Raw genomic sequence first — 22,991 nt, forward strand, 5'->3', positions numbered from 1 at the left:
ATTCCAGTCCATTGGTATAAACCCCATGGAGTAATAAATGCTGTGAGTGGCTGGCTGTCCTCATCTAAAAACCCCTGATGATAAGCCTTTCATCCATCCATCCATCCATCTTCTTCCGCTTATCCGAGGTCGGGTCGCGGGGGTAGCAGCTTCAGAAGGGAGGCCCAGACTTCCCTCTCCCCGGCCACTTCTTCCAGCTCCTCCGGGGGAATCCCGAGGCGTTCCCAGGCCAGCCGAGAGACATAGTCCCTCCAGCGTGTCCTGGGTCTTCCCCGGGGCCTCCTCCCGGTGGGACGTGCCCGGAACACCTCACCAGGGAGGCGTCCAGGAGGCATCCTGACCAGATGCCCAAGCCACCTCAACTGGCTCCTCTCGATGTGAAGGAGCAGCGGCTCTACTCTGAGTCCCTCCCGGATGACTGAGCTTCTCACCCTATCTCTAAGGGAGAGCCCAGCCACCCTACGGAGAAAACCCATTTCGGCCGCTTGTATCCGCGATCTCGTTCTTTCGGTCATGACCCAAAGCTCATGACCATAGATGAGGGTGGGAACGTAGATCGACCGGTAAATCGAGAGCTTCGCTTTTTGGCTCAGCTCTCTCTTCACGACGGACCGGTACAGCGCCCGCTTGACAGCAGACGCTGCGCCAATCCGCCTGTCGATCTCCCGCTCCCTTCTTCCCCCATTCGTGAACAAGATCCCGAGATACTTAAACTCCTCCACTTGGGGCAGGACACCCCCCCTGACCCGGAGAAGGCACTCTACCCTTTTCCGGCTCAAGACCATGGCCTCGGATTTGGAGGCACTGATCCCCATCCCGGCCGCTTCACACTCGGCTGCGAACCGCTCCAGCGAGAGCTGCAGATCACGATCTGATGAAGCCAAAAGGACCACATCGTCTGCGAAAAGCAGAGATGAGATCCTAAGGCCACCAAATCGGATCCCCTCAACACCTTGGCTGCGCCTAGAAATTCTGTCCATAAAAGTGATTAACAGAATCGGTGACAAAGGGCAGCCCTGGCGGAGTCCAACTCTCACCGGAAACGAGCCCGACTTACTGCCGGCAATGCGGACCAGACTCTGACACCGGTCATACAGGGACCTGACAGCCCGTATCAAAGGGCCCGGTACCCCATACTCCCGGAGAACCCCCCACAGGGCTCCCCGAGGGACACGGTCGAACGCCTTCTCCAAGTCCACAAAACACATGTAGACTGGTTGGGCGAACTCCCATGCACCCTCCAGGACCCTGCTGAGGGTGTAGAGCTGGTCCAGTGTTCCACGACCAGGACGAAAACCACACTGCTCTTCCTGAATCCGAGGTTCGACTATCCGACGGACCCTCCTCTCCAGGACCCCTGAATAGACCTTGCCAGGGAGGCTTAAGAGTGTGACCCCTCTATAATTGGAGCACACCCTCCGGTCCCCCTTTTTGAACAGGGGGACCACCACCCCAGTCTGCCAATCCAGGGGAACTGCCCCCGATGTCCATGCGATATTGCAGAGTCGCGTCAACCAACACAACCCTACAACATCCAGAGCCTTAAGGAACTCCGGGCGGATCTCATCCACCCCCGGGGCCTTGCCACCGCGGAGCTTTTTAACCACCTCGGCGACCTCGCCCCCAGAGATTGGAGAGCCCAACCCAGAGTCCCCAGGCTCCGCTTCCTCAGTGGAAGGCATGTTGGTGGGATTGAGGAGGTCTTCGAAGTACTCTGCCCACCGGCCCACAACGTCCCGAGTAGAGGTCAGCAGCACACCATCCCCACTATAAACAGTGTTGGTGCTGCACCGCTTCCCCCCCCCCGAGACGCCGGATGGTGGACCAGAATCGCCTCGAAGCCGTGCGGAAGTCTTTCTCCATGGCCTCTCCAAACTCCTCCCACACCCGAGTTTTTGCCTCAGCAACCGCCCAAGCCGCATGCCGCTTCGCCCGCCGGTACCCATCAGCTGCTTCCGGAGTCCCACAGGCCAAAAAGGCTCGATAGGACTCCTTCTTCAGCCTGACGGCATCCCTCACCGAAGGTGTCCACCAACGGGTTCGAGGGTTGCCGCCGCGACAGGCACCGACAACCTTGCGGCCACAGCTCCGATCGGCCGCCTCGACAATGGAGGCACGGAACACGGTCCACTCAGACTCCATGTCCCCCACCTCCCCCGGGACGTGTTCGAAGTTTTGCCGGAGATGGGAGTTAAAGCTCCGTCTCACAGGGGATTCCGCCAGACGTTCCCAGCAGACCCTCACAACACGTTTGGGCCTGCCAGGTCTGACCGGCTTTCGCCCCCGCCACCGGAGCCAACTCACCACCAGGTAGTGGTCAGTGGACAGCTCCGTACCTCTCTTCACCCGAGTGTCCAAGACATACGGCCGCAGATCCGATGAAACGATGACAAAGTCGATCATCGAACTGCGGCCTAGGGTGTCCTGGTGCCAAGTGCACATATGGACACCCTTATGCTTGAACATGGTGTTCGTTATGGACAATCCATGGCGAGCACAGAAGTCCAGAAACAGAACACCGCTCGAGTTCAGGTCGGGTGGGCCGTTCCTCCCAACCACGCCCCTCCAGGTCTCACTGTCGTTGCCCACGTGAGCGTTGAAGTCCCCCAGCAGAACAAGGGAGTCCCCAGGAGGAGCACTCTCCAGTACCCCCTCTAAGGACTCCAAAAAGGGTGGGTAATCTGAACTGTCGTTCGGCCCGTAAGCACAAACGACAGTCAGAACCCGTCCCCCCACCCGTAGGCGGAGGGATCCTACCCTCTCGTTCACCGGGGTAAACCCCAACGTACAGGCGCCGAGATGGGGAGCAACAAGTATGCCCACTCCTGCCCGACGTCTCTCTCCCTGGGCAACTCCAGAGTGGAAGTATGTCCAGCCCCTCTCAAGGAGACTGGTTCCAGAACCAGAGCCATGCGTCGAGGTGAGACCGACTATTTCTAGCCGGAACCTCTCGACCTCACGCACTAGCTCCGGCTCCTTCCCCACCAGACAAGGTGAGGGACCAGACAAAGTGCAGCCCGAAGACCCCAATGATGAAGGAAAACCTTGGACTTGGTGTTCCCTCGCCCGGACGCGGGTCACCGGGGCCCCACTCTGGAGCCAGGCCTGGAGGGGGGGCACGATGGCGAGCGTCTGGTGGCCGGGCTTTTACCCATGGAGCCCGGCCGGGCTCAGCCCGAAGAGGAAACATGGGCCCCCCCTCCCATGGGCCCACCACCCGTGGGAGGGGCCAAAGGGGTCGGGTGCACTGTGTGATGGGTGGCGGCCAAGGGAGGGGACCCTGGCGGTCCGATCCTCGGTTGCAGAAACTGGCTCTTGGGACGTGGAATGTCACCTCTCTGGTGGGGAAGGAGCCGGAGCTAGTGCGTGATAAGCCTTTCCCTGGTCCAATACTGTAAACCAGGAGCTACCTGTAAGGCTGTCCAGCATGTCTTGTATTCTGGGAATAGGATGTCTGTCAGGTACTGATTTGCGATTAAGTTCTCGATAATCTACACAAAGTCTGAGCTCGCCTGATTTTTTCCTCACACAGACTATCGACGAAGAATAGGATGACTTTGATTTTGTATCCCAGCCTCTGGTTGTCAAGTCCTGCAGGTAGGATTTTACTTCCTGATGCAGTGGTTTAGGCACACTCATGTAGGTCTTTTGAACAAGTGTCTGATCTTTGAGAGTAATGTGAATGCCAAGACTGGGAATACAACCAACATCATTTTCATCTTTGGCAAAAGCTTTACACTCCTCCCTGAGCATTGTTTTCACTGCAAGCTGCTGCTCACCAGTTAAATGATCTATCTGTACAGGAGGATCCCAAATATCACTCGTGTCACTGCTGTTTAACATCTGCATCACTTGTCATGTTAGTTTGTTGGTTCTCTACAGGTTGCAAAGCGGCTGGATATATTGCTTTTACTGCCACAATGTGGCCCAGAATGAGACGTGGTTTTAAAGTTGCATTATGACCAGTGGTGTTGGTGACAGACACTGGGACCATGGCTGAGTTGCCCCTTTTCACTTTAAACAGTAACTCTTGCACATGAAGTCCTTCTGGATTGCTGGTGTTCAGAGTAGGACAAAACATTATGGTGTCCTCGTCAGCCTGGATGTGAGTTTGACAGCGAATAGTTAAGAGTTTCATCAGAGCCTAGAATGACTTTACTCTGTCCTGTTTTAACTTGAATCTCCTTTTGAGGGCTCTGGGATGTCTGTATTAACTGGATAACAGTCTTTGCAGATCCAACATCAATGTCAAAAGCACTGCTTACTATGTTAGCAATATCATTGTTTTTATTGCCCTGTTGCTTTAATTGCTCTTTGATGACTTCCTCTATCACATTGTATCCGATAATAGGATCCTGAGCCACATTTGGGTCACTAGGGATAAGCACAGGCGAAGGCTAGAGCTAGACGTTTTATCCCTGTGGGATTAAAGATGGGAATCCACCCTATAAATGGTATTTCTGTTTGATTAGCAGCAAGCCCATTTATGGTTAAGATCCTAAGAGCTCATCTATACCCCTAATAGTGGTGTGAGGTAAGTGCTCCGCCCTCCAATTGTCATTTATCACTGTAGCCTGTGCACCTGTGTCCCATAGCGCTACAACTAGTAGATTGTCAAAAGTGCAGCTCACCATTTTACAACTACCAATTAGTTTTACTAATTTCTTGCCCTGTTTATCTGAGGAAATGTCCAAATTTCCTCAAAAACAACTCTTAATTTTTTTCACCCAGATATTGTTCAGCTAGTCTCACAGCTTTACATGCGTGGTTATGTTTGTGCCAGTTTTGTGTCTGACATGCTTTGGAGCAATACATGGCAGCTGAGCAACCTAAACACCTCTGGAGTGGAGCGTCAACTGATTCTTCCCGGTGGCAGAAAAGGCAGCGGCGGGACTCCTCATGTGGTAGCCGGGTCACTGCTGGTCCCATGACAGTGGCCCGCCGATGTTTTTCTGCTGCTGATGTGGAGCTCTGCATCCTCTGGAGATGTGACCCAGCTGGCCACATTTGAAGCAATGGGTGCAGTTGTCTCCTTTTCCATTGCTCTGGCAGGTTCTGCAGCCCCAACAGACTGGGAAAGATTAACCAGTTTTTGGTACAAGTCAGATGTGTCATCTTCTCTGTAATGTCCTTTTAATATTGTCGTTAGCTGTGGGAGCGTCAAATCAGTCTTTATTTCCAGCATATCACGCAGCTTGAGACCAGGGTTAATTGCTCTCATCACCGCTTCAATAACTTCTAGCTCACTGTGGCCGTTGCGGAGTCCATTTTCTATCTAGTGCAGCAGGCTAGTGTAGGACAGCCGATCACGCTGCCCACTCCCTCCTATTTGACCACAGATGCGAAACTCACAACGAATACTTACCTCCTGTACTTTGGCTGATGAGCTCAGTCCGAAGCTGGCAGCGGCTTCCGTTAGTCTGAGTTTCTCCGCTATGGCTTTGATCTCTTCTTGCAGCTCTTCATATTTGTTACTTGTATCGAACGAGCAGAGAATTCCACGATGCTCCTCTTTAGCTCCCGGTCGGCCCAGGACCCATAAAAGTTCTTTTACAAACTGCACAGCGTCAGTTGATGTATAGCTGCTTTCAACTTCATTCAGCTTATTTTCTACAACTTTCATCAGCTGGCGTCTGGTACTGCCTTTCGTGGGCTCTTCCTCTGTAGCAAAGCATTTCAGTTGATAACTGACCTCCAACAGCCGATTACAGCTTAACTGACAAAGCGCGGCTGTGACTTTGTCTCGCAGATTCCAGTTCCATTATGGGGACTCACAAAATGTTCTTATACCCCTTGAATGAAAACTGTTTTTAAATCCCTTAGATCTCAGGTCCGATAGTCGGAAAGAGTTTTCCTTGACAGGCGCACAACGCTACAGTTACCTTCCAACGGTTCTAAAAGTCTCCGTTTTTTGCGCCGAAAATCCTTTTAAAACATCTATCCTGGCTGGCTCGCCATTATATGTTGCTGGGCTCAAGCACAGATGATAAAAAAAAAAAGGTTTTATTCATCTTAATACAAAAACTCAGCTTGTCACACTCGGTGCCTAACACTCCTCAGGAGAACGAAAACAATGGACTGCCTTGCAAACGAACACACGTAAAACATTGATACATGTGTGTTCGAGGAACACATATGACATATAGGACATATCAGTACCAAGACAGACACAAAACCAAGTTCTGAAGGAATGAACAAGCTACAATGAAGACTGAATGAACTTATTGTAATAAACAAAACAAACTGGGTGGGGTACCTGTGAACTATAACACACATGAACAGTAAAATAAATAAATAAACTCATAAATTCTGTGTCTCTCACACATAACCTTATTTTAAAGCAGAAAGTATGGCGTCCATCGTAAGAAAAGGCTTACAGTATTCAATTATGCCGCATAAACTGATAAGTACATTATTGCGAGGGAAAGCAAAAGGAAAAAACAATTCCCCATGCCCCCAAGGGAGCTCTGTAATAAAGGACTAATTTATTACAGAGCGGTGATACTGTGATTATCACCGTATATGATAATCACAGTAATCACATACGGTTACTGTGATTATTGAGTTTCAACACAAACATTTGAAGATCAAAATAATTTTTAGACTTTTGATGCCATTGGCTGGTTGATGACTTACGAGTGTCGACAGTCTCCTGGATTGGGATGAAGCCCACTGGCAAAGTGTCCTTTATATCAATCAGCTTCATGTCTACAAGAACATTGCCTAAATGGCTCTAGAGTGACAGAAGCAGAGCACATCAGAGAGAGCTGCATCAGTGCTTACAAGGATAGATATATATATCATTATGAAATTTAATAGAGAAAGATTTTTAAAAGTTGTTAATGTCTCCACAGATTAAGGACAGATTACAGAATGATCCTTTAGTAGTTGTTATTTATATAATCTGCAAAATATCAAGATCCTAAAATAACTGTTTGTATGCAATATTTTTAAGCTAAGCTAAGTGAAGCCGATATCCCACTCACATGAAAAATTCCAGCAAAAAGCCTGAGTGATTAGTGCAGTTTGTGCCCTTAACATTTTCGTTTGTGCTACTTTGTTTCTGAGATATTAAAAATTATTTTTTAGGTCAAAAGTTATAATTTTGGCCAATGACATCACCAGCTTCCCATCTTGCTCCAAAACAAACCAAAGTGATCTACTTTTTTAGTGCTCCGTTAGTGCAGGTTTGTGCCGATAAAATTTTCGTTAGTGCAGCATTTAATTATTGTGGAGAGAGGTAAGTATATTGGTGAGAAAGATAATATTGCCATCTAAAAAATAACATTGCCATCTAAAAACATTACTCAGGGTTTCCCCCAGAAAACTTGCTAAGCCTGGTGGTCGGAGCGCCAAGGCGGTCCACCGTGTTTTTGTATTAAAAGATGTTAAATAGACAGGACAAGTACAAATATTACTGGGTAATTATATGTTACGGGAAAACATCGCCAGTGAAACGGTATTTTAACCCACAACTAGTCTTAAAAACAACAAACCGAAAAATTCAATTAAAATTAATATCAATAGCCTATATGCCACGGACTTCCGTTTTAGCACTTCCGCATTTTTTTGCCACATAGATCACTTCCGGGCGCAGGCAACAGTATGTTAACAATGGCTTCTCTGTCGTTGCAGGACTGTTAATGATGCTGATAGAACTATTCAGACGTCCTGAAACGCACCACCAACAACAAAGGGATTTAAGCTGTATGTGTCAAACTTCACAATAACTTCAAAGGTAAGTTAATAAATTGTTTGTATTCACCATAATGCCTCATGTAGCTAACAGGGACAATCTTACAAAGATGCTATGTAAACGTTAAGTGTTTTGATTATGTGTGCGATGACAGACAGACAGACAGACAGACAGACAGACAGACAGACAGACAGACAGACAGAGACAGACAGACAGACAGACAGACAGACAGATAGATAGATAGATACAGACAGACATCTATCTATATCTATCTAGCTATAGATAGATGTGTATGTATCTACATCTACATACATATACATCTATACATCTATCTATATATACAGTATATAGTACCCAAGAGCTATCAGTCGAAGCTGAAGTTAGCTTCCAAATGTAGCTTCTAATTCGGAAAATAGCTAAACGATTACATTTACTTTTCACTATTCTTAATGTGTTGTATTTTAAAACCTACAACACCCAGACATTTAAACCTAACTAAATTATTCTGCTCTAATAGCAGAATAAATAAAACATTTGTGAAACCTTCTAATTGATTTGTGAAATTTGTAAAATATCAATAATAAATTTCAGAATGTTTTTTGCATCTGGAACGCATTAGATCTGAATTACGAAATTGGCATTATTTGTTATTTTACCTTTCTGTTTTATTTCTTTTTTTATCTTTATTATAGCTGGAGTTGGACTGGAGTTCTATTTAGTGGCTTCCTGGAGGGAGGCATCGGCTGAGCTAATGCTGCCAACAACTTTTCAGTCTCCTGCTATTAACCTCTTTGCTTTTCGTTATATAGAAAGTATTCCTACCTATAGCTCTGTTTCCATTTTGTAGCTCTATTTCCATTTTGTATATTTGCTCTATTAAGTATTTTTACCTTAATGCTTACCTGATCAATTGAAGTGGCAATGTACTGTACATCCTCTTGATAACTGACAAATGTGTCAGAACCACATGGACTGAGGTTATGTCAGATCAATCTGAATCTTTATTTCTCATGAAAACGACTTCTTGTAATTTTAAGACATTGTTATAAAATTGCATCTTTATTCTGCTGTTATGATGACTGCGTTCTCGTAATTAAAAATTCTTGTAACCTGGCCAAAATGCTTCCTTATACAACTCATAGAAGAGATGACTTTAAAAAAAAGGCACTTCTGAAAGTATTTTTTGTAATTATTTGTATTTTTTATAGAAATTGAGGACGGGGAGGAATCGATTAAAATCAAATCTGGTATGAAAAAAAAACTTGTCATATCATCCAGCCTTATTCAGTATATTGAATCACCTGACTGACTGCATATTACTTAATATTCAAATTTTTTGCTGGTATTACTTAAAAGTGTTGCATGTTAATATCCCACTTGAATCTACATGCAAATACTTGATATAATGTAAACACTGAGAAAAGGGGAAAAAAATGTTTGTGAAATGCAGAGTATTACAAAAGAGATTCAATTTTATTGTAAGTACAAACAGGATAACAAAATGAACAGCAGTTACTCAGACATCAGACTTGTTTGCTTTTATTGATGATAAAAACACGTCACTCTGGAGGAGAGGAAGACTGGCATAGCTCAATGCAGGATCACTGCAGTGTCAGGGCAGCCAATAAAGTCTGCAGGTAGCTTTTTGCATATCTGGTCCTCCAGTTTCCAGATCCTAATTTAACTGAGTACTGTAAATAAAAAGTTGGTACATGCTGTGATGATCTGGCAGACCGTGGAATGATGGACACCGTACCAGTCAGCAGGTCCAGGTGCTTGGATCCAAGGGAAAGGTAATGGTAGAGCGGCTCAATCATGGCTCAGAAACACGTAGTGTTACCATGCAAACCTGAAAAATTAAAAACAATTTTAAAAAAATAATAAGTGTTCATACTTAGCCACACAATGTAATCAAAAACTAATAAACCCTAATCTCTTTTTGAGAGTTTTGCTTGAAAATAAATTGACAATATCTCAGGAAATTAAATATTTAAGTGAAACAGTTCCTGTATCACAATTAAATAAACTGCAAAAAATATTTCAGAGATCTAACAACAGTGAAGTTACTGAGTAAGAGTAAACTGAAATATTTACTACTTAGAAAATGCATGTGAAAATCTGAATATTCTTTTGAAAGTCTGTAGCTGAAATTAATATAAACTACTAGCAGACGCAACACAGGGTTTGCCTATTATCTGTACCAACAGTAATACAAAAAAATTATGCATAGGAGAGTTATTAGCAGTGGCGGCTCCAGAATTTTTTTCCTGCAGGTGCTAAGGGGAAACTAAGTATTTTACTGAGGATTCTGACGGATCTTTTTACCCTATAGTTATCAACACACGCATTAGTATTGCTATTTTAATCAGACTGATTTGCGTTTATTTGACCCTTAGACGTCAGCACAAAGCTTTGAGTCATTAGCCAGAATACTTCCAGATAATACACATTGTTTAGGTTAAAACAGCATTTATGACAAAAGGGATACCCAAGTATTGACCCCTTACTTAATCATTCGAAGTGCCATGATGTAGTTCGGAAGTGAGAATCTGGAGTATTGTACTGAGCGGCTGAAGTTGTTTTCCCAAGTTGTTTTTGTGTTTATTCATGGCTTCTATTTGTTCAAGTCAAGCTAATTTGTCTGTGAATGTAACACACCTGGTTGGGGCTCATAGATCGCAGTATTTACAGAAGCCTGAAACAGCTAGCTTAGAAACCGACCCATATCTCCTGCCTTCTGACGTGTTGATCAAATTAGCCTGAATTAGCCGACTTTGCCTGAACTCACACCACATGATTTACGTCATTGTGTCATAAACAGCGTTTCCCCTTAAACTGGAGCAGCCTTAAAAAAGTACAAAAGACGAGACGCTAATCATTTTTTTCCATACATGCTAGACTACATGACGGCGTGACATTGTTTCCATGGTTACTGATGGTCAGACGCTATCGTCTCCATAATGCGATGTTTGATATCTTTCTAATCATACTTACTTATAAAGTATATGAACATTAATCTGCTTACCTTGTATAAAGTGTTCGCTGTAAATCCGCAGTTACACCGAGAGCTGCTAGTCTTTATGATTGACAGCTGCTATCCATCGCCGAATCTTTCCTCGTTAAAATAAAATGACAATGGGGTGCTGTGGTGGCGCAGGGGCAAAGTATGACCCACGTTGAGGCCTTAGTCTTGTAGCGGTGGTCGTAGGTTCGATTCCCTGCCTGACGACATTTGCCGCATGTCTTCCCCCTCTCTGATTACCCTGTTTCCTGTCAAACTACTTTCAAATAAAGGCCACTAGAGCCAACAAAACCTTTAAAAAAAAAAATAAATAAATAAAATGACAAGCTTGGTTTCGACCCTTGTCTGTCTGTGCAGCCGATCGCGCAGCACCTTGTGACCATTTTACTGCGAAATCAACTAAATAAAAGCGATATTAGGCTACCACATGTACGTATTTTGACAAGTTTTATACAGGAGATCATAGGTTTGGACATCCATCGTGGTGGAGACAGTGATGTGATGTGCAAAGGGTCATATTGTCATATTTATGTCGCTTTTTTTCTTGTGTTTATTTAATTGCCTACTTAACCGCTACAAAGCTTGATTTGACTATCAATAAGTGTCCTTATGATAAAAGTTTTTATGCTTACTACCAATTAACTTCGTGCTGACTAACATATGGTAGTTTGCTATGATAAACACTGTCAATATTGTGTTGACAGTCCATCTAGATAAGGGATGTACACTTTCTGACAAATTGCGATAGCCGATTGGTCAGTTGCTGACAAATGCCCTGGAATAATTGGGGGAGGATTGCTATATGTGTGCATGGGGGAGGAGCCGGCATCATGTCACAGAAGTGATAATACGCATAGACAAAGTTTAAATCCTCTTGTGTGATGTTTTTTTTTTAACTCAGTATATAATAGTTTGTTTCTATTTTGTGCCTTTTGATGAAAATGCCGCAACAACTACATATAAGTACCGTATTTTCCGCACTATAAGGCGCACCACATTATAAGGTGATCCTTCAATGAATGGCCTATTTTAAAACTTTTTTTATATATAAGGCGCACCGCCGTATAAGGCGCATAGAATAGACGCTACAGTAGAGGCTGGGGTTACGTTATGCATCCATTAAATGGAGCTGCGCTAAAGGGAATGTCAACAAAACAGTCAGATAGGTCAGTCAAACTTTATTAATAGATTACAAACCAGCGTTCTGACAACTCCGTTCATTCCCAAAATGAATAAACAGCTGTTGCTTCCTCCACGTCCGCACCATTGATTCGTTAATGTTAAATTCTCTCGCTGCTGCTCTATTCCAGTGTTCTACTGCGTGACTGATCGCCTTGAGTTTAAAATTTGCGTCATAAGCGTGTCTCTTAATAGGAGCCATTTTGGGGTCTTTACACAAACACACAAATCGCGCAGTCATATATCCCACCATACACCGCGCGCTTGTTCTTCTATGGGGGAAAATGAAGACGAGGCTGCTTACCGTAGTTGCGAGACCTGTTGTGGCTCAATATTGGTCCATATATAAGGCGCACCGGATTATAAGGCGCACTCTCGGCTTTTGAGAAAATTGAAAGTTTTTAGGTGCGCCTTATAATGCGGAAAATACGGTAATGTTAAATCAGATGGAAGCAAATCTAATATTTTCTGGGGGTGCTATGACTTTTCCAGGGGGAGCTATAGCACTCCCTAACACCCCCCTGGTGCTGCCACTGGTTATTAGTTTATAAAAGTCCAGGCAAACCTAAATTTACCATTTAATAATAAAAAGCAGAAGGGTGATGTAACCATAGCATAATTTTTCTAAGCAGAATCTCAGAGATAAAAAAAGCGAAAAAAGAGGAATTACGTCTGTGTAACGCAAGAAAAATCTATAGCAAACAAATGGAAAAATTTACACTAATGTGGATTATAATTATGAAACAAACAGCAAAGGTACGATGTCATATTATATAAGGATTTCATTAAGTGCCCAACTCAGGAAAAAGAAGAAAAATATAAAATATATAAAAATAAGTTAACATTAGTGCTGAGAAAGCAAAAGCAGGATCATTATGATAGGCTACTGCAAAAATACTGCAATGACACTAACCTGGAATATAATTAATAATAAAGATAGAGATTCCCCAATATGTGTTAAATACAATAACATTATAGTGGAAAAAAAGAGGATATTGTTGAAGTTTTTAATAAGTCCTTTGTTAATATTGGTCCTAATTTAGTAAACGAATTGCCAAAGGTTAGAGATGGAAAACATAATTATAAATTGAATAATATTAATACAATGTTCCTGGGAATAGTGAGTGAAAGTGAGGTAATAGACGTAGTTAAAAAATTAAAAAATAAGAAATCCAAAGATTGTAAAGATATTGATATGGCGATCGTGAAAGAGGTCATTTATATTATTATTAAACCTCTCACCTATATTTGTAACAGATCATTCTTAACTGGAACTTTTTCTGACAAAATGAAGATAGCAAAGGTTTTTCCAGTCCATAAAAGTGGCGACAATCAAATATTAAGAAATTACAGGCCGATATCATTGCTACCACAATTTTCAAAAATTTTGGATTAATTATTCATAAAAAGGCTGGACTCCTTTCATAATAAAAATAATATAATGAATGGGCACCAGTACAGCTTCAGGAACAACTGCTCCCCAACTTTAGCTGTGATGGAGTTTGTGGAGCACATTGCTACAGCAGTTGACCAGAAGCTTAATACCGTAGGTGTGTTTATTAACCTATGTAAGGCATTTGATACTATTGACCATGCACGACTATTAGGCAACTGTATGGCCTACGGGGGTTACATACCAGTGGTTAAAGAGTTGTTTGAGTAATAGATTACAATATGTACAAATTAACAACACAAAGTCACAAACAGACATAACAAGATGTGGTCTTCCTCAAGGCTCAGTCCTAAGACCTAAATTATTTATACTTTATTTAAACAATATTTTTGCAGTATCCAGTATTTTAAAGTTTATAATGTTTGCTTACGATACAAATTTCTTTTCTTTTGGAAAAAATATGGATGAAATAATAAAAAACAGTAGAAAAAGAGTTAGCTGAGTTGAAAACATGGTTTGATTACATTAAGTTGACGTTAAATGAAGAAAAAACTAAATTCATGGTATTCTCTGGTAATTAGATCTATAATAATGTAAAGTTTTATGGAGTTGAAATCAAAAGAGTCTGAGACAAAATTTTTAGGGATTATTATAGACAATAAACTTAGTTGGAAGCCTTCACATAGAATATATTAAAAATAAAGTTGCAAAAACTATTGGAACATTGTTTAAAATAAAAGATTTAATAAATATTAAAGGCTTGCATATTATATATTCTTCTTTGGCTATGCCTTATTTGTCTTATTGCTCAGAAATCTGGGGAAATGCAAGTAAAACAACCATTGATATATTAATTAAGTTGCAAAAAAAGCTATAAGGCTTACTAATAAAGTGGGATACCATGAACCAACTGATAAACTCTTTATTCAATGATGGCCTTCTGGACAGCAGTCAAGTTGGCAGTCTTACCCATGATTGGGGTTTTGAGTGATGAACCAGGCTGGGAGTTTTAAAGGCCTCAGGAAGGTGTTTAAGTTAATTTGTTGCTTCAGATGATTAGGTTCATAGCTTGTTTAGAGACCCTTTTCATGATATGCTAATTTTGTGAGATAGGAATTTTGGATTTTCATGAGCTGTATGCCAAAATCATCCATATTAAGACAATAAAAGACCTGAAATATTTCAGTTAGTGTGCAATGAATCTAAAATATATGAATGTTCAATTTTTATTATTACATTATGGAAAATAATTAACTTTATCACAATATGCTAATATTTTAAGAAGGACCTGTATATGTTTTGTGGAGATATCTTGGTAGATTGTTAGGTATAAAAAAAGGGTAGGCAAGAATAAGCTTTACTTCAGCCTATTACATTTTTGGTAAATTATGGGTTTGCTTATTGTTGTTTTTTTTTTTCTTTTGTTGTTTTCTGTGTTTAATGTGGACAATTTAACAAAATAAAGTGATTGATGATGATGATATTTTTGGGATTCAGGAAATAAGCCCTTCTTTGCTGTTCGTAGAGTGACTTGTTCTGTGGGATTTTTATGTGGAGAGGTGACACTAGAAAGGGAAGGTTTTTTGACTTTAATTTGACTGGCTACCTGTGTGGTTTGGATCGTGTTGCTCGGTGTTGGTAGAACAGAAAGACGGAATAATTTTCATACTGAAGCGTTGCTGCCCTCAGCTGTTCTTAAATTACCTTGCTAGGTATCAGAGGGCTGCTCTGACTCCATGTTAAGTGTATTTTATATAAATGTAATATTAAAAAAAAAAAAAAAAAACTAAGGACTTACCTAAAAATAATTGAATACTTGGTATACAAACGCATATATCAACACACACACATTGACTTACCTTGTGCCGAATTGCTGCCTCTATTCTCACCCTGTTACTGTAGCAGTGGATTTCTTCCCGCATTATTTTCCTCCAACAAATTATTCCAGTGAACGAAGCACATACGAATGTCCGTCTTCCCATTTCTGACGCTGGATCTACAATATCCTCAAGTTTTGAAATACCAGGCAGCTACAAACCGTGTGTTAGCTTTAGTGGCTACGTTTTGGATACAGTCCGTTGTCACCTTGATATCAGCAGGAAAATGAAAAAACTAAGCACTGGATTGTACTGGCTAATTATTGGTCACAACGGCACACAACAAAACTCAGTTGTTGTACCAGTAGCTCGAAGATATATTAACTTCTGCGTCTTGTTCATGGTACAGCTCTTACAGATATGGCTAAAAACAGTAGGAGCAAGCGGTACCTGGAAGCGATCTATGTGGCGAAAATTTAAACGAAAATACGTCACCACCACTTGTGGCATATAGGCTATTATAAAGTCCTGCTTCTCGCGCCCCCCCTGACACTTCACCATGCCCCCCTGGGGGGCGCGCTCCACTATTTGAGAAGTACTGCCATAGACATTGAAAACTCTGTTACTCTTCTGATTTGAGAGACAGATTAAAAGTGTTCATACATACTGAATATTTTCTTTGTGTTTGTTGATAAAGGGAGCTGACTTACATTTTCTTTAGAGAAAACTCTGGTGAAACACAGGTAACGGGTCACCTTGGATTTGAAAAGGCCATCTTTCCACAAGTCTGCATCCAGGCCATCTGTTGTTATAGATATCTAGAAAAGGAAAATTGGAGAGTGGAGGAATCACTGACCTGAGACAATGATTCATCCAACTGTTTGCCAAAGCAGTCACAACAGTATCTTTGGAGTGGCACAGCTTCTTGTTTTCTTCTAAAGAATGAATATCTTTAGAAGACATATAGATCATATTGATAGGTGTTGCAAGAAAACACCACCACTAAACAATTTTAACTATTTAAAGCAACACATTAAATGGCTTAGCTAGGAGAGTTACAAACACACAGGGCTCAAAAGTTTATGCTCTACATGTTCACTTGGAAATTTAAAAAGAAGGCTGTACACATTTTACTCAGTTCTAGATCATAATTTACATGTAGAAATTTTTTTTTGCCTGTTAAATATGAAAAATATTTTCTACTCTTTTTTTTTTTTACTTTGCAGAATTGCTCAAATTTATATATCATTTCATATGTTCCAGGCGTGCTTCATAGTTTACCACATCATATCCAGAGGGGGCCCTATTCCTGGAAGCCACTACTCCAACTCCAGTGATTGGATCCATAGACATCTCTGGCAAGGCCTCTGAAAGGTCCCGGACCTCAGGCATCTCTGCAGTGTTCTGCAACAAAGTAAATTACTCAAATGAATAAACTTAAGCTGAGGAAAGGTAGTGGAAGCAGAAAGTCCAACAATAAAACTGAATGTGATGTTTTAAAAAAAAGAGCTTAAAATATATACAACTTTGCATAGCTTCCTCCCATTAAAGGGAACTCTGAAACAAAACCCATTTTTAGATGCAAAATTCAATATATTACTGACTTCATCTTCAACATAATTGGGTTATTATGATTATTATTTAAGTAAACTTAATTCCTGTCTTACTGAGCATAAGCTTTCAATTGGGTTCAGGTCAGGTGAAGAAGGGGGCCATGTTTCTTATCTTCAACACTATTTTTAGTGACTATTTGTCCAAAAACTCAAAATCCAAAAATCAAAAAACTTCAAGGTGATCAGAGCAAAAGTGAATTCAACTCAAATAGACACTTGATGCACTGTGGGTTTCTGGCACAGTGTTTTTGATTCCAAAAAGGATCAAAAGTCAAAAATGTAGTTCTATGTTTATTCCATAGATGCAGGTAAAGCATGGTACAAACATCACCAGAACTCTATTGTTTGGCTACCTAATTGTCTCACCAGGTGACTGACGACTCACTGACTGGATGGACAGACTGTCAAAGTAACTGGTAAAAAACCATGTGACCACCCATGTGCATAAATAGCTACCTAATCTCTAGGTATTTATATGTGAAACACCCACATCCCAAAATGAAAATGAACTGATTAAGTGAATTACTAGCCAAAAAAACATATTCTAAATAACTAGAATTAAACAAAATTTCTAATTGTAAATCAGCCACAAAATAGGCAAATAAAAATAAATTAAATAATCTAAATTCTAAGATTTAACTGAAAATAGAGAAATAACTCCTAAACTATTACTGTATGTGATGGTGCATTATTTAAAAATTCTCTTATTGAATTGAAGGATGAGACATCTTCCTGAACCACTACTTTAAGAGTCTCTAAAACCTCTAAAAACTGGCAGGAGGTTTAGTTGATTTTGAGTCCATATTAACCCAAAAAGGTCCAACCAGCTTTAGTAATACAACCCAGACTAGTACCCCACCTCCACCTTGCTGGCATCTGACTAGAAGTGGAGCTCTCTGACTGTTACTGATCCACCCACAGCACTATCCATCTGATCCTCTCAATCCATCCTTAAACCTTAAAATCTGTCTTCAAATATTTCTTGGCCCAGTCTTTAGTGATGGGCCAGATGACACAGAAACCTCGGCACATGCGGTGAGCAAACAAGATGAAACCCTGTGTCTGCGCGTATCACTTTAAGGAAAACCACATGACCGATACAATTCCTGTGTCGTTTGTATGTGACCGCGCAAAACTGTACTGATGAGGGAGAAACTGTGTCGACACATTTGTAGGTTTTGTTGGATAGAGATACTTTGTGTTCTTTGCGTTGGCATTGGCTCGTATTTGACTACCGGTACGGATCAACCAAGGAAGAGAAAGTTTTCTCCTGTGTGGGATCATTTTGATCTCATAACGGAAAATAATTATTCAGTTGTCATTCCCATTTTTGATAATTTTTCTTTCAGATTATTCAAATTCCTTTCCATGAATTTGTTTACATGGTCAGTTAATTTACATGGTTAACTTTTATTTATACTGTAGGTGAAAAATGTGGGATTTGCTCCCAAGTTTTGTCTTAATGTAACTGGAGCACTTTCACGATGCTGAGGCATCATCGTGCCCACCAGGAGGGGGAGGAATCGGTTAACACTCCCGCCTTTGTTGAATTTGCCTGCAATGGCTTTCTAAATCCAGTAGATGTCACTGCATGTGACCCGGCAACACAGTTCTACAGTGTCGACACAGTTTGGGAAATGTGCACCCAGTGAGGCCTCATCTGCCCATCACTACCAGTCTGGACACTTCTGTGTTCTTGTACAGTGGTGGTCGGGTTTTAGCTTGCCTTACCTGTCCATGCCTCCAAGTTCTGAACATCTGGTATTTGCAGTTAGTAGTTTATGCACAAACCTGAAACTTGCAATGGTAGTTTTAAGAGAATAAGATGTGTACAGGTTGGTTTAATAGATCTGGTATTGTAGGAGTGTGGTAGGTGTGTCTTTGGGATTGTACTGTGTTGTTTAAATAAAAAAAATAAAAGACTTTAATTAAAAAAAATTAGGATGTGGTTAAAATACTTACTTGCCTACTAATTGTTGGCCAAGTGAATTGTTATTAATCTCCCATGTATTCACAGACAGTAAGCCTCTAAAAGGAGTAGGGCCCCACACTACAGTTAAAAAGTGCATGCAGCTTACATGTTTCTTCTGATTTTGCTTTTTTTTCAACATTTGAATGTTTTAGATTATAAAATAAATATTAATATGGGATCAAGATAACCTAAATAAATACAAAAAAGCACTTTTCAAATTATTACATTCATTAAAGTAAAAAGTTACTGAAACCATTCTGGCCCCATGTGTAATTTTTTTTTTTCTCAAGATGGCGGCACGCATAGACGCAGCGGCTCTGTGCTCACCGACTCGAAGTTCGTCTTTTCCACTTTGCTCGGTTAAAAACACCTACAACCGACAAGATTTACTGGCCATTGGTCAAGCAATCGGGGGAAGTCTGTCACAGGAGCTTTTCCGTGTCCACAACAACATTCCGGTCGATATTGCACGGACACCGGGCTCTCCCTGGATTACAATCCCAGTAACTACGACAAGACGACGGCGCAGAGATCGTAAACAAAAGAGGGGGTGTCGCAGCGGCGTGTTAGCGAGGCTCAGGAAACAGCCACACAAACCACCGCTACCAAGCATCTTTCTCTCCAACGTGAGGTCTCTCGCTAACAAACTGGACGAATGGAAGCTGTGGATTGCAACTGACAACCTCATCCGGGAATGCTGCATTCTGTTGATCACGGAGACGTGGTTAAATCCAACTATACTGGACCCGGAGATCGAGCTAGCAGGCTACACAGCACACCGACAGGATCGATCGGCGAGCTCTGGTAAGAAAAGAGAAGGCGGACTATGCGTTTATGTAAATAACAGCTGGTGTACGAACTCCACAGTAGTTGTTAGCCACTGTTCTCCAGGCGTGGAGTTCATCACAATTAAATGCAGACCCCGATACCTCCCACGTGAGTTTAACGCCATTCTACTCACTGCGGTTTACATAGCACCGGATGCTAACGCTAGCTCGGCCGTGGGACTCCTGCATGATACTATCAGCAACAACCAGAACAAGTACCCCAAGGCTGTTCACATCGTCTCTGGGGACTTTAATCATGCTGATCTGAAATCAGTCAGTCTGGCAGAGGAGATGAATATCTTCTTTGCCCGCTTTGAGGCGACACCTACCACAGCTCCATCACAGCTGCCTGTCCACAGCAGCTCTGCTCTCACAGTAGAGGAGTGTGAGGTGAGGCAGGTGATGAGGAAGGTGAACCCAAGGAAGGCTGCGGGACCTGACGGTGTGTCGGGACGGGTGCTTAAAGACTGTGCAGACCAACTGGCTGGAATCTTCACAAAGATTTTTAACCAGTCCCTGTCTCAAGCCACTGTCCCTCCCTGCCTAAAGTCCTCTACCATTGTCCCCCTGCCGAAAAGAACCAACATCAACACCCTGAACGACTACCGTCCAGTGGCACTCACACCGATCATCATGAAGTACTTCGAGAGACTGGTGCGGAGTCACATCCTCGCTGGCCTGCCTGCTGAGCTGGACCCTCTCCAATTTGCCTACAAAGCAAAGAGGTCCACAGAGGACGCTGTATCCACTGCACTTCATGCTGCCCTGACCCACTTAGAGAAGCAGGGGAGCTACGTCAGAATGCTCTTTGTGGACTTCAGCTCAGCATTTAATACTATACTTCCCCAAACGTCTGGTGTCCAAGCTAGCAAACCTTGGGCTCCCATCAGCCACCTGCAGTTGGATCCTGGACTTCCTAACAGGTCGCTCTCAGAGGGTCAGACTGGGCCCCCACACCTCCACTGCTCTGAGCCTGAACACCGGATCGCCACAGGGTTGCGTGCTCAGCCCACTTCTCTACACCCTCTACACTCATGACTGTGTCTCCAACCACCTCAGCAACAAGATCATAAAGTTTGCAGATGACACGACTGTTGTTGGTCTCATCTCAGGCGGGAAGGGGGAGCTGGAGTACAGGGATGAGGTGAAGCAGCTGTCAGAGTGGTGCAAAGTCAATAACCTGCTCCTCAACACCTCCAAAACAAAGGAGCTGGTGATCGACTTCAGGAAGAACAAAACGGACATCCAAAACGGACTCTTCACACCCTGGCCATGGTCTCTTCCAGCTGCTGCCATCAGGCAAGAGATACAGAGCAAAAAAACCCAGGACAAATCGCCTAAAAAACAGTTTTTACCCGATGGCAATCATGGCACTAAATTCAAAGGCTTCTGCTCTTGACACCACTTTGTTATAAATGTAAATTCTGTTGCGACACCTCCAGGCGCTGCAACCATCTGATGTCTAAGTTTATTTTTCATTTTGTACTATTCATTTCTTTATCTTGGTATATTACGTATATACACATAACCTGCATCTTAACTCGAGTCGAGCAAATCTCAATCTCGTTGTAATCTGTTGATGACAATGACAAATAAATCTTATCTTATCTTATCTAATTCTCCTAACCCTGAGCTGTTTTTCAAATGTGAAGTCCCCAAACTAAATCAACATTAAATACAGCTTTTAAGTTCTAGCTGACAACAAATCTACATTTCTTGAAAGTCAAGATAAAACACAACAAATGGAAAGCCTAAATTTTTGCTGATTTTTGTAACTTTGTTAATTATTTCTTCCACCAAGTTATTGGAGAAAGTATTTTAAAAGCTCGACTGAAATAATTATTTAAAGTGGCGGACCATGTGAGCATTGATTATTATACCACTTAACCTCAATATCAATTGGAATAATATATTCAGCTATAATTGTTGATATGTCTAATATATCGATTTAATGTAACTGGCCATACATTTAATTAACTTAACTGATCCTTTTTTCTGATCCTTTTTTATATACAAAAAATAGAAACAATCCTTAGAGTTTCAACCCGTTTGATGTGGATTGTTTTGGCCAAGAAGCTGACGAGCAGCATCAGAACTAACGATGACGATCAAGTAAGCTAGCATGCTAGCCACAGATCAGCTACAACAGGCTAACCAGCTTGTTTTCACTGTAGGGCACCGTTTACCCTGTAAATAATAATTGTTGGCCAAGTGTATTGTTATTACTAAGCTGTAGGAACTTAACTAAGCCGCTTCCTTCATAAGCGTATCTCAGTAAGTAAACTTGCAGCAGATAGACAGACGTTCCTAAATACCGACTGCGCAGTAGCCTCCTATGTTAGCTTATTAGCTTTGGGGAACAACTACTTACCTAGCAAAAGGGGAGCACTTGGATTACACCGGCCTACTGATATTTTCTCCAGTGTTTTCCTTTTCTGCGCCTTCTGACAGCTCCTGTGAGATTTGTGTACCTAGGAAATTTTCATGTTCAACGAAGTAGTCCGAAACAAGTGTTGCTTTGTGAATATCTGCATACTGGATCTCCAGCTAGCGGTATCAGAGGTAAACCATGAGCACAGCTAAGTCCTGGGAGAACTGGAAGAGCCTTTCCTTACCTTTTTTTTTCTTTATTGATATAAAAGGGGTTTACAAACAGCAAAATTAACAACACTAACAAATAAAACGGAGAAGACAATGTCAGGGGGTTATATAGCAAGCACAAATAAAATGAAAAGTATATATATATAAATAAAAAGTTAACTCAGAAAGATGTTAAAGTGAGCGCACATATCTGCTGTTTTAATGGCTTTTCTGTTTTTTGAATTGCGGAGAGTTCTAATATAATGTTTGAATTCCTCTTTAAAGGCTGAAAAGCAAGGTTTATGATTTGAGAATTTAGATCTCTGCATACATTTTTTGCAACTAATAAAATTAGGTTAATAATATAAAAATGTTTTGTTTTATAAGTGGGATAGGAGAAGAATCTAAACAACATATTTACATAAGTGAGGGAAAAGTCACCAAGAATTTTTGGGGAAATAAATGTACAGATATTTTCACAAACAATACATGAGAAATGGCATGTCCAAAATAAATGACAGAGATCTTCTTCATATGGTTGGCGGAATGAACAGTTCATGTCTTGTTTGTAATGTTGAAGAAAAAACTTGCAGGGATAAAACGATGGATCACCTTAAAAGACACTATTTTGACCTTATTAACAATTAAATAGTTAGTCGGAAGACACCAGACTTTTTTCTAGTTGAGTTTGGAGGCAAAGTTATTCCAATAAGAGAGAACATTTGAAACAGAGACAATGTCCTTCCGGAATAAGGCACGTACTTATACTTAATAAGGCACGTACAATGTTAATGCTAATAAAAATCCTCTGATTTCACATTTTTATCCCCTTTTCTGAACATTTTAAATATATTTTTTTTATTTCTTAAGGTTGTTCCTTTGCTTTTTAGTG

At 41.7% G+C, this 22,991-nt stretch overlaps 1 protein-coding gene across 2 annotated transcripts in view; it reads right to left on the reverse strand.

Moving 5' to 3' along the window:
- mvb12ba (multivesicular body subunit 12Ba) overlaps positions 1-22,140 on the reverse strand; it is a 37,559-nt gene extending 15,419 nt beyond the window's left edge. The window contains exons 1-4 of one of the 2 annotated variants that reach the window (XM_028024717.1): positions 21,891-22,140; positions 16,389-16,511; positions 15,818-15,925; positions 6,637-6,733 (exon numbers count right to left, since the gene is read on the reverse strand). In XM_028024717.1, the coding sequence (XP_027880518.1) occupies positions 6,637-6,733; positions 15,818-15,925; positions 16,389-16,499 (316 nt within the window). In that variant the 5' untranslated portion in view covers positions 16,500-16,511; positions 21,891-22,140. The remainder of the gene's footprint in view (positions 1-6,636; positions 6,734-15,817; positions 15,926-16,388; positions 16,512-21,890) is intronic. The other variant, XM_028024715.1, reaches the window with a different exon arrangement.
- Positions 22,141-22,991: the final 851 nt, after the last annotated feature.

The sequence above is a fragment of the Xiphophorus couchianus genome, chromosome 8 (genome assembly GCF_001444195.1).
Source record: "Xiphophorus couchianus chromosome 8, X_couchianus-1.0, whole genome shotgun sequence".
Classification (NCBI taxonomy): domain Eukaryota; kingdom Metazoa; phylum Chordata; class Actinopteri; order Cyprinodontiformes; family Poeciliidae; genus Xiphophorus; species Xiphophorus couchianus.